Source organism: Mobula hypostoma, chromosome 1 (genome assembly GCF_963921235.1).
Source record: "Mobula hypostoma chromosome 1, sMobHyp1.1, whole genome shotgun sequence".
Lineage (NCBI taxonomy): Eukaryota > Metazoa > Chordata > Chondrichthyes > Myliobatiformes > Myliobatidae > Mobula > Mobula hypostoma.
Window position 1 is genome coordinate 210,113,396 of NC_086097.1, and position 13,039 is coordinate 210,126,434.

General features: G+C 40.0%; 1 protein-coding gene across 2 annotated transcripts in view; it reads left to right on the forward strand.

Annotated features, from left to right (window-relative positions):
• The window catches only part of lyn (LYN proto-oncogene, Src family tyrosine kinase), a 105,588-nt gene that overhangs the window by 40,866 nt on the left and 51,683 nt on the right, over window positions 1–13,039 (forward strand). For both annotated transcript variants that reach the window (XM_063063808.1, XM_063063800.1), the window contains exons 5-8: window positions 8,269–8,367; window positions 8,463–8,566; window positions 8,688–8,837; window positions 10,531–10,683. In XM_063063808.1, the coding sequence (XP_062919878.1) occupies window positions 8,269–8,367; window positions 8,463–8,566; window positions 8,688–8,837; window positions 10,531–10,683 (506 nt within the window). The remainder of the gene's footprint in view (window positions 1–8,268; window positions 8,368–8,462; window positions 8,567–8,687; window positions 8,838–10,530; window positions 10,684–13,039) is intronic.

The following is a 13,039-nucleotide window of genomic DNA, read 5'->3' on the forward strand; positions in this document are numbered from 1 at the left end:
AATGTGGGTCAAAAGTGAAGTATTTACAGAGGTATTTTAACAATTACTGTATGCTGCATCAGTAGCTTACCTACCTTCATGCACATCCAAAGTAATGAAGTAAATAAAGTAGAGTTTCGATAACACAGAACCCTTGGGACTTTGCTGATTTTCCAGATTGTTGGATGTACTCCTTTTCATGCCCAAATGCACATTTACATCATTTGTTTAAACAGTTGTATAATAAATTTTCCAATAAATGCTGCAAGTTTAAAGGGAGCAAAAAAAAAGAGCAAAATGGCCTCCAAGTTGAGTTCAGTCAAAATCTTACCAATATTCCTGATTCCAACTCCAACTCTGGCTGCGGACTCTACTTGCATGCTGCATCCAGCTCACAGTCCAGACTACACATACAATAGATGCTGGATTTCTAAATCATCAGGTGCCAGATATCTGTAATATGGAATCTGCTCTACATTTTCTGAAGTTATATTTCAGTTTGTAACCAAAATCATTTAGCCTATTATGACCACCAGCTCATTGATACAGTAAGTTAATCCAGAAAATCCTTCGCTTCACCATTGTCAACAAGCCTAGTGCTTCAATCATGCTTCAATAAGAAATGTAGAAGTGCATCCATAGTGTAGCAAGATCTGCCTTGAATGAGGTGCTTTCCTGGTGAAACTACATCTCAGGGATATGTATACTGCATGCTAATAATACTGGAGTGCAGTGACACCTTGCTCCAATTATATTTGACCACAGTGACACCTGCATCGGAAATGCTGTGTATGGATCTCTTGAGTTTAGAAGAATGAGAGGTTGAAATGAACAAATTTCCAAGAGGGTCCTTTTACTAAAAAGCAAAAAAATAGTCATAGCAAAGAGATCCTACGGCCAATCAAAATGGTTAAAATTCTACAAAATGTGTTATGTTCTTCCGCTGAGTGGGAAGAATGATCTGGGTGCACATTTTTACTTTCAATGAAGGCTGAGTGCAAAAATGAAGCAAGTTAGATTGTCCAATGCTCTCCTCCTGAGAGCTTGGACTAATTCAATTAATTATTTTTTTTAAAAAGAGCACAGAGAACAGAAGTAGGGAATGCCTGCTCTGCAATTAAAGGCAATTTTATTTTAAATCAGGGCAATGCTTCTACAGTAATCCATATATTTTATCCAAACATCTATTGATAGGCCTTGAATTTACTGGCAATCTCATTTCTGATCTTAAATAGCCAGTCTGCTATTTTGTTAAAGTTTCTAGACACCACGGCCAGGGGAAATATTATGCCTACATCTAAAGTCCTGGAAGGATATGAGAATATCAACTAGGCATTAGCATATTTTAATATTCTTCCAGGACTTTAGATATAGAACTCAGAAGCGAAAGGCAGAACAGACAGGGAAAAGTCACCGCCTTAAGTTGATCTCCCAAGCAAAGCCCTACCTTCATTATAGGAGCAGTAGCACTGTGGGAGTTCCTCCACCATCAGAACAGCAATGGTCTAAGGCAGCCCACCATTACCTTAATGATAATGAGGAATGGATATTAAATGATGGCCTCGTTATAAGTTCAGATGAAGTACAACACACCGATTGTGTGGAATTCATCTTTCCTCATTGAGGCCCTCCACTGACTGGGGTCAACCATGGATATTGTGATCCTGCTGTCTGTGATATGCAAGGCAGTACGATATGGAGACCAAGCATTCCCATGCAGCAGATTCCCCCTCTCCACACAGCAGATGAATTCAAAGGAATGGCAGAGACCGATACAATTTGGCACCAGTGGCGTCACAGGAATTGCCAGTCAGCTTTGAACTCATTGTAAGACAGCCTTAGGGACTGCAGCTCCGGATTTTTCCTCGGGCTTTACTCCCAAAGCCTTCCCCGTGAGAGAGTACAGCCACAAGGCAGCAGAGTTTTGAGTCCTGCTGAAGGGTCTCGGCCCAAAACGTCGCCTGTACTCTTTTTCCATAGGTGCTGCGTGGCCTGCTGAGTTCCTCCAGCAGTTTGTGTGTGTTGCTTGGATTTCCAGCATCTGCAGATTTTCTCTTGTTTGAGGTTTGACATCAGAGTTTTCCTTCTCCTAAATGAGCTGCCAACTATGGATGACAAACCCCAGCTCCTAAAGTGACTGATTCCAGGGTGCCAGTAACCCGCCTTTGCCTCGTCTCCTGTCAGTAGAAACACCTCCACTGGGTCTAGTAGATAAGCCACACATGAAAGTCAGGAGCTGGGCTTGGTTGTCAGAAGCTATCTGAGGTGCACGCCATTGGGAGCATTTAATAGGTAGTGGGAGCTTAGTCATAGTCATAGTCATACTTTATTGATCCCGGGGGAAATTGGATTTCATTACAGTTGCACCATAAATAATTAAATAGTAAAAAAACCATAAATAATTAAATAGTAATATGTAAATTATGCCAGGAAATAAGTCCAGGACCAGCCGATTGGCTCAGGGTGTCTGATCCTCCAAAGGAGGAGTTGTAAAGTTTGATAGCCACAGGCAGGAATAATTTTCTATGAAGCTCTGTGTTGCATCTCAGTGGAATGAGTCTCTGGCTGAATGTACTCCTGTGCCCAACCAGTACATTATGTAGTGGATAGGAGACATTGTCCAATATGGCCTGCAACTTGGACAGCATCCTCTTTTCAGACAGCACCGTCAGAGAGTCTAGTTCCATCCCCACAACATCACTGGCCTTACGAATTAGCTTGTTGATTCTGTTGGTGTCTGCTACCCTCAGCCTGCTGCCCCAGCACACAACAGCAAACATGATAGCACTGGCCACCACAGACTCGTAGAATATCCTCAGCGTCGTCCGGCAGATGTTAAAGGACCTCAGTCTCCTCACGAAATAGAGACCCTTCTTGTAGACAGCCTCAGTGTTCTTTGACCAGTCCAGTTTATTGTCAATTCGTATCCCCAGGTATTTGTAATCCTCCACCATGTCCACACTGACCCCCTGGGTGGAAACAGGGGTCACCGGTACCTTAGCTCTCCTCAGGTCTACCACCAGCTCCTTAGTCTTTTTCACATTAAGCTGCAGTTTATCCACACTACCACCACACCCCTTGCTATACTCATGTTAAGGATCCTTTTGCTCATCGGGAACCAATTAATTCTCAGTTGAGGTTGAAAACAGTTTAGTTAATCCATCAGTAAACAATACTAAATGACAGTACTATTGAAAGAAATAAATTACACTGAAAATCCTGTGCAAATAAAAAAATTGGTGAGATTAGATTTTCCAAATTTCAGAGTCCATTATTCTTTATTATTTCACTGGAATATGTCGGAGTTCACACTTTCAAATTAACTAGGAATAAATCCAATTCCATTCATTTCTTTCAGAGAATATCTCTGTGTTGCTGCTCTGTAGTCCAAATGGAGGGCTACCCCTACCACTCTCGAAATTTGCTTTTGTGCCGAATGTAGAGCCTATGTTTCTTCAGCAAACCACAATCTAGTTCTGCGTGCCTTTCATCCCAACAATAACATCACAGAAGCCTGAACAAATTGCCTGACAATCTGTGCTGTTTGTTCAGAAATGGCTTGCAGGTTTTTTTTGTGTACTGCATCTCATGACTGAATAATTGCTTTTCACAATTTGTTTGCATTCAACTGTTTTCCTCTGTATTTTTCATCTAGCATAATCTCATTAATGATGTTTCCTGTCCACATGATGATAGACTAGACTATTTACATTTATTCTGTAAAGTACAGTGCAATCTAATTTACCTTGTAATGACATGTATGGTGCTCAGCGCTGCCCAATGGCTGCACTAATCCTTTGTGGCCTGGAGGCCTCACTGGCTCAGGCATTCCACAAAGCATGGATTGGCTCTTGAGCAGTGACTAGGTCTCAGGCAGAAGAACTGGAGCCGTGCCCCAGGATGGTTTGACCACAGACATTTCTCTGATCAGTTGAAATAGATTTAAATCTTAAAATAAATTATTTTAAAACACCTAATATCAATTAATTAAAGAAATAAATATACAACAAAATAAACAAAAGCAGTTAAGTTTGCATATTTGATGAAAATTATCCCATTCAAATGAATGGGATTGTGAAACAACGGATATGACTACCACAACTGGTGTGAGGCCGAGAAGTTTATCTACCCCATATCGCAGTAGTGAGTCCAAGAGTGTTGGAATTGTTTTATTAAAGAGCATGTCTTGCCTACTGTTCATGGAGGGGAGGCTGGTTTCTGTGATGTGAAAGATCAAGTTGCACTGGACCTGACCCCTATACTGTACTTCTTCCCTGAAATCACAAAAACTAACTTGCAAGAAGTTCTTTTTTTTTCTCAATGTGCCTGCAGAGAGTAAATGCAAGTTAAACTGTTGTACAAAGTCTGGGTGGGGTTACAAAGCTGTTGAGGAGTAAGAACAAAAAAAAGAGCAAGAAAAATATGTTTCTCATTCAAATTCAAAAAATACACTGACCTCAGGTACCATGACTGAGTAAACCCTGGCAAATTAATTAATTCTGAGCTGAGAATGTTGCCCTCATCTCATCAGTGGCTAGACTTATATTCCATAGAAATAGGAAAAGAACAATGGGTGAATACTTAAGCAAGTTTGAAATGAAAAGCAAATTTCACAACTAGTATCACAGAATCAACTAGATTGGTGGAAAAGTAGATCTGATTCATTGATACCCCTTGGAGAAGGAAATCTATTGTCCTTATCCAGTCTGGTCTTTATTAGCTTGCTTTCTCATGTATGCCAGTTTTGTAGTCTTTGGAGCTTAGAAAAATGAGTGGTGACCTCATTAAAAGATGAAGACCTTAAATAGACAAAGCAGGATACTTGTTTAGATATTTCTTAAAATCAAAGCACATAGGAACCTCTTCTCACAGAGGGTAATGAATGTTTGAAATTCTCTATGTAAGTCAGCCAAAGAGGCTATCTCATTCAAGATGAGATAGATAATTATTTTTGAAAGATGGGCAATTGAGGGCTAATGGAACCTTGCACAGAAGTGGAAATGAGACCTGAGCTCTGATCAGATTAATGGTGGGACAGGTTTGATGGGCGAAATGACCAGAATCCCATGTCTATACTCTTATGTTGTAGTGTAAAAGACACTTAATTTCAAATAACTCAGTATTACACTCTACCACTTGGTTTATAGTTGCACAATTTATCTTTATAAAAATAATCAATAGGAAAATGGCATCATCTTCAGGTTATTTGAGCAGGGTGTTATTGTTAGTACTTTTTTTACAGCTCACTTTATTGAGCCATTCAATAAAATCACTCGTACACAAATTTCATAACTCATATCAGATTTGCTTGGGTCAAAACAGAGGTGATGATCCCAATGCATTTACTCTGCTTTTAAAAACCTTTGCAAGTCTGTCCTTGCCTCCCATGTACAGCAGGAGCAGATAAAAGTTGTTTTGCTTTTTCATACTGTGCTGTATCACAGCATCTAAAAACGGGAATTACGAAGGCAAATGGCACCTTTTACTGTACAACGTCACATGTTCTCTGGAAAATTGAGCTAATTTTCTCCCAAACCAGACATGCACTGTTTCACATTCAGTGACTTCATCTGTGATTTCCAACCATCCACCCATGCTTAAAAATGCTGACTGATAAATTTTATTATTGGACTGCAGGGTGGGGGTCACTCTGTTCAGTCTGTACAGTCCATGGCTTGTATACATAGTTGGAAAAGAGGAAGAGAAAAGATTTGACACCAGTTATTTTGAGAAAGCATGAAACTGGCTTAGCCACTTCCTTCCCTAACTTTCAAAGTGTTTCAAAGTTCTGACCATAATTTTTTGTTACTTCTCCTAATCCTCCTGTCAGCATTTGTCATGTACTCCCGTAATTGATATTTTGTACATTTTATTGTGCTAAAGGCAATTCAGTATTTAAAACTGTTGCAGGTGTAGGGAACAGCAGCCTTGTTAATTCTTATTCACTGTTGCCCCACTTATTGCAATGTTCAAATATGTGTGATTCTACATCTTTAAATATGTATACAAATAGATGCATATGCACATAAGCTTTCATGAGGTGTCAGAAATTTACTGACTAGCAACGTATATCCTTTTGACACCAGCTGACTTGTTAAATGTCAGTATATCACATGAGTTTGATCTCTAGCCATTTGAATGCTGTGCTGAATCATGTCCTTTTGGAAGAAGAAGAATTTTCTTCTTCATAGAAATAAATATTAGAAAATGAGTCTTTCTCAGAGACTATCATCGAAATTATGTATTTCACTTTGTAAATCCCTACATAATTTGAAATCAAAGTTTAGAATTGCACCAAAGGTAACAAAGCAAGTAGATACTTATCAGAAGTTGTACAAGGATGTTGGCAATTGTTGTGCGCAGTGCAATGTTTTTATAGGACCATTTAATCAAAAACTCTGAGTTTGCTGTGTGTGTGGGTGGCAGTTCAATGGAGTGAGCATAACAACTTCAGTCACAACATGGTCAAGACCAAAGAAATTGTGGACTTTAGGAAGGTGCAGGCTGACCACTCCCCACTGCACATTAAAGGGCTCCTCCGTGTAGAGAGTCAGGGGCACTGAATTTCTGCAAGTGCACATAATAGACGATCTCATCTGATTCCTCAACACCATCTCTTCAGTCAAGAAAGCACAGCAGTGTCTCCATTTTCTGAGGAGATTGAGATGAGTGAGGCTCCCTTCCACCCCCCTCCCCGCCCCCCCCCCAAGCATTCTAAGCCCAGTTTTACAGCAGCAGTACTGTGAATGTCCTGGCCAACTGCATCACCATCTCACCACTTGGTACGGGAATCGCAAGGCACCTCACTGCAGGTCCCTACAAAGGATAGAGAGGACTGCTGATAAGACCAGCAGGGTCCCTCTTTCACCCAACAGAAATATTTATCAAGAGTGCTGCGCATGCAGGGAACTTAGTATTATCCATGAGCCCTCCCATCCGTCCAACAATCTCTTTGACTCCTTACTGTCAGGATGTTAGGATAGGAAATGGCTTCTTCCCCCAGGCTGTAAAGGCACTGAACTCCCTGTCACCAACCAGGTTCCATCACGTATGACATCCCAGTAGCGTTATATTGTTTACATTTTTAATTGTCTCAGAAATGTAACTTATTATTTGTTAATTTATCTCTGCTAATACTGCCTTGTGTTGTGTGTGTAAGTTCTATGCACTTACACACACAACACACACCTGGGTCCAGAGGAACGCTGTTCCGTTTGGCTGTATAAATGTGTATGGTTGAATGTCGATAAACTGAACTATTTGCATCATAATAGAAATGTCCCCACACTCTCAGTGACCATAAAACATGTTTTACTATCACTTGTTCAAATGAAAGGTGCAGGTTCTTCATGGCAAAAGAAGGTTTTCATGAGACCGAGACCTGGATTGGTACAGCTAAGAAGGAATGGAGTGGCACCACGGTTGATTTTACAAGGGAATCCCTTTAAAGCATCCCCTTGACCCTTGCTCTAAACCTCTTTCTACCCACACATATGTTTTCAGTTACTGTCTGTTGTGTAAGGAGATGATAATGTATTAGACTAGCCATTCCTACATTTTTGTTAGGATGCCATTTCTCCTATGCTTTCCACTGACTTGTGTTGCTAGAGCCTTGCTATGTTACTTGGCCGGAGGTCACTGTCTAATTATGGTAGTAGATTTATAATAGAAGTGACCAGACACACCACTTGAAATGTCTAGTAGGTGGTTGTTTTATAGGCATCCGTTAGTCTCATGAGACCATGGATTTGCGCCTTGGAAGGTTTCCAGGGCACAGGCCTGGGCAAGGTTGTATGGAAGACCGGCAGTTGCCCATGCTGCGTCTCGCTCCCCTCTCCACGCCACCGATATTGTCCAAGGGAAGGGCATTAGGGTCGATACAGCTTGGCACCAGTGTTGCCGCAGAGCACTGTGTGGTTAAGTGCCTTGCTCAAGGACATACACGCTACCTCACCCAAGGCTCGAACTTGTGACTTTCAAATCAGTAGATTAACGCCTTAACTACTTGGTCACGCGCCAACACTGTGAAGCTATGAGAAATGTTCAACACATCTTGACATCTCCTTATTCTTGTCAATGAGATTTATTTCACCATTGCAGAACTTGAGGGTGAATTTAGTGCTGGTTGGACCAAAATTTGCTTCAGGCTGCCAAGCCTGACTATTAGATTTCAGTGTCTGAAAATACAGTATCTATTGTTGGAGGTTAATCTCGCATTTATTTATGCAGAAAATGTACAATCCATGTCTTAACACTTAACATTGTGCTACGCTGTTATTTCTCTTCCAGGCACGGTGAGTGGTGGAAAGCCAAGTCCTTATCAACTAGGAAAGAGGGATATATTCCAAGTAATTACGTAGCAGTGGTCAACACGCTGGAAACTGAGGAGTATGTTGTTACTTTTTTGAACTTCAAGAAAGTGCAATTCATTTTTGGTTAACCTTACATGCAAATTAAATGTTCACACTCTTGTTATTTTTGAGGTGGTTCTTTAAGGATATCAGCCGCAAAGATTCAGAAAGACAGTTGTTAGCACCTGGAAATAAAGCTGGTTCATTCCTCATTAGGGAGAGTGAAACATCAAAAGGTATGACCATAACTTTGTCTGCAGTTTTCATATCTCACTGAGGAAGCATGTTTTAATGTTATTTTAACACAATATGACTTACTTGTATTACATATAACCTCTCTTTTGTCTTGTTTATTAGGTAGCTACTCACTGTCAATGAGAGATGCTGACCCTCAAATGGGTGATGTGGTTAAACACTACAAGATTCGATGTTTGGATAATGGAGGATTTTACATTTCTCCTCGAATTATGTTTACTGACCTGAATGAGCTAATTAAACATTATCAAAGTAAGTGTTAACAGATGGTGTATTTTATATCTGCAATGTTAATTAATACATACTGTATGTATCTGAAACAAATCCAAGGCTTGAAATAATTATTTAAGTAGATAAAATTCCAAAATGTGTTTGCCCATTTTTTTTTGTTTGAACTGAAACTTACTCATTTTGTTTCTAATTTGCCCATCTATTCTTGGCTTGAATACATTTTGCTCATATAAAATCTGAAAGTTGGCCAAACCATATTCCCAGATATCTGACAGACTGTCAAAGATGTCAAACAAAATTCATACTGGTGAATTTTTGTATTTACTAACTTTAAAATACAAAGTTTTACAATTAGTAGTGTTGTTAAAAATATATGCTTTATTTTATATAACCATATAACAATTAAAGCATGGCAACAGCCCATCTCGGCCCTTCTAGTCCGTACTGAACTCTTACTCCCACCGAGTCCCACTCGGCCCATAACCCTCCATTCCTTTCCTGTCCATATATCTACCCAATTTAACTTTAAACGACAACATCGAACCTGCCTCAACCACTTCTGCTGGAAGCTCATCCCACACAGCTACCACTCTCTGAGTAAAGAAGTTCCCCCTCATGTTACCCCTAAACTTTTGCCCTTTAACTCTCAACTCATGTCCTCTTGTTTGAATCTCCCCCATACTCAATGGAAAAAGCCTATCCACGTCGACTCTATCAATCCCCCTCATAATTTTAAATACTTCTATCAAGTCTCCCCTCAACCTTCTACGCTCCAAAGAATAAAGACCTAACTTGTTCAACCTTTCTATGTAACTTAGGAGATGAAACCCAGGCAACATTTTAGTAAATCTCCTCTGTGCTCTCTCAATTTTATTGACATCTTTTCTATAATTCGATGACCAGAACTGTACACAATACTCCAAATTTGGCCTTACCAATGCCTTATACAATTTCAACATTACATCTCAACTCCTATTCTCAATGCTCTGATTATATTTTAAAGAATATAAGTTTAAAAACCAGAAATGCACTAAATGATTAAACCACATTTATTTTCATTTAAATTGTATTTAAATAGGTTACCTGAAATAATCATTTCTGTAGTAAATATTCCTTTCCATTGAAGTGAATGAGGTTGCTGAATCTGTACAGGTTCAGGAGACAATTTCCCCAATATAATCCCAGCTGGCAATTTTCCACTGCACTCCAAAACAAGTTCATCATTGGGACACAGACAGGAAATTCCTGTGAGCACACCTCAGGAAGAACCGAACATCTGTGTTTGTGCTTCTTTGTATGAGGGTCCTGAGCTTCCCAAAGGTTATGGAGGGAAATACTGCGCAAGAAAATCTGATCACATACTAAAAGTTCTTGCCAACATAGGGAAGGGTGGGGCTGGGTGGTCAGGAGGAGATGTAGAAGAATTTCCCACTAAAAGGCAGTCAAATCAAGGCCAGGATACCTCTCTAACTACTGCTTTCTTTCTCAAAAAAAGATTATGGGCTGATTAGGTTTCTACTAACAATCCCATCGACAATCTACTGCATGCAGATATGTATGTATCTATAACTGGTATTTATTTTATTCTGAAGAATGTTTTTCATTCATTGCAAAGTTGTGGGAACCTTATAATGAAGCTGACAACTGAGGTTGCAGCAACTATAGAAGATATTTCAGAATAAACTAATTGATCACTCATTGTCTTATTCATTAGAACAGTCTGATGGCCTGTGCCGGAAGCTTGGATCACCCTGTCTTAGTCCTAAGCCACAAAAACCATGGGATAAAGATGCTTGGGAAATTCCACGAGAATCTGTGAAGTTAGTTAAGAAACTTGGAGCTGGACAGTTTGGAGAAGTATGGATGGGTAAGTAGACTTTGTAGTCCATTATACAATTAACTATGTATATTATCATTTTGAAGTAAGTGTTCGGAGGTTTATCTTAAATCAGGTCTTTGAATGTTTTTGGGAAGCTAATTCCAATTTGTTACTGGGAAGTTACATACAGAAAATTAGTCTTATTTCAGTGGTTGGTAATTTGATAGAGAAGATCCCGAGAGGCAGGATTTATGAACATCTGGAGAGGCATAATATGATTAGGAATAGTCAGCATGGCTTTGTCAAGGGTAGGTCGTGCCTTACGAGCCTGATTGAATTTTTTGAGGATGTGGCTAAACAGATTCATGAAGGTAGAGCCATAGATGTAGAGAATAAGGATTTTAGCAAGGCATTTGACAAGGTACCCCATGCAAGGCTTATTGAGAAAGTAAGGAGGCATGGGATCCAGAGGACATTGTTTTGTGTATCCAGAACTGGCTTGCCCACGAAGGCAAAGTGTGGTTGTAGATGGATCATATTCTGCATGGAGGCCGGTGACTCAGGGATCTGTTCTTGGGCCTTTACTCTTTGTGATTTTTATAAATGACCTTGAGGATGAAGTGGAGGGATGGGTTAGTAAATTTGCTAATGACACAAAGGTTGGAGGTGTTGTGGATAGTGTGGAGGGCTGTCAGAGGTTACAGCAGGATATTGATAGGATGCAAAACTGGCTGAGAAGTGAGAGATGGCGTTCAACCCAGATAAGTGTGAGGTGGTTCATTTTGGGAGGTCAAATAAATTGCAGAATATAACATTAATGGCAAGACTCTTGGCAGTGTGGAGGATCAGAGGGAACTTGGGGTCTGAGTCCATAGGACACTCAAAGCTGCTACGCAGGTTGACTCTGTGGTTAAGAAGGCATACAGTGCATTGGCCTTCATCAATCATGGGATTGAAGTTAAGAGCCGAGAGGTCATGTTGCAGCTATATAGGACCCTGGTCAGACCCCACTTGGAGTACTGTGCTCAGTTCTGGTTGCCTCACTACAGGAAGGATGTAGAAACATAGAAAAGGTGGAGAGGAGATTTACAAGGATGTTGCCTGGATTGGGGAGCATGCCTTATGAGAATAGGTCGAGTGAACTCGGCCTTTTCTCCTTGGAGCGACTGAGGATGTGAAGTGACCTGATAGAGGTGTACAAGGTATTGAGAGACATTGATCATGTGGCTAGTCAGAGGCTTTTCCCCAGGGCTGAAATGGCTAGCATGAGAGAGCATATTTTTAAGGTGCTTGGAAGTAGGTACAGAGGAGATGTCAGGGGTAAGTTGTTGTTGTTTTGTGTTTTTTTTTACATGAAGAGAGTGGTGTGTGTGTGGAATGGGCTGCCGGTGTTGGTTGTGGAGGTGAAAACGATAAGAGACTCCTGAATGGATACATGGAGCTTAGTAAAATAGAGGACTATGGGTAAGCCTAGGTAGTTCTAAGGTAGAGACATGTTCGGCACAGCTTTATGGGCAGAATGGCCTGTATCGTGCTGTAGGTTTTCTATGTTTCTAAGATTTATACATGGTTATTATGGAGTGATACAATGTTTTGGGATAGTATTTTTATTCTGGTTGCCAAATCCTGATTTCTTTGTCTTACGGCTGTGTCCTCTTGGATAGCCTCTTTCTCCAAAATCTCCTACTTAAATGTTAAAATTTCACCAATTAATAGAAATTAGTAAAATTTCACAAAGAAAGGTGACATTTAGTTTTAAATTGGCATCAGAATCAGCACAACAATATTGAAAAGGGTGATGAATACAGAATTGAAGGTGTTATATTTGAATACACACAGTATATGGAATAAGGTAGATGATCTGTTAGCACAATTAGAAATTGGCAGGTATAACACTGTGAGCATAACTGAGTCGTGGTTGAAAGAAGATAATTTGCTGGGATCTTAATGTCCAAGGATATACATTGTATTGAAATGATAAACAGGTAGAAAAAGGGGTTGGGGTCTATCTATTGGTTGAAAAATGAAATCAACTCCTTAGAAAGTGGTGACATAGGATTGAAAGATGTAGAATGCTTGTGGATAATGTTAGGAAACTGCAAGGGTAAAAGGACTCTGATGGGAATTATATACAGGCATCCAAACAGTATCCAGAAAGTAGGGTACAAATTAAAATTGGAGATAGAAAAGCATCTAGAAAGGGCAATGTTACGATAATCATGGGGGATTTCGATAGGCGGGTAGATTGGAAAGATTCATTTGGTGCTAGATCCCAAGTGAAAGAGTTTGTAGAATGCCTACAAGATTTTTTTAAGCAGCTTTTGATTGAACCCACCAGAGAAAAGGCAATTCTGGATTGGGTGTTGTGTAAGAAACCAGATTTAATTAGGGAGATTAAGGTATA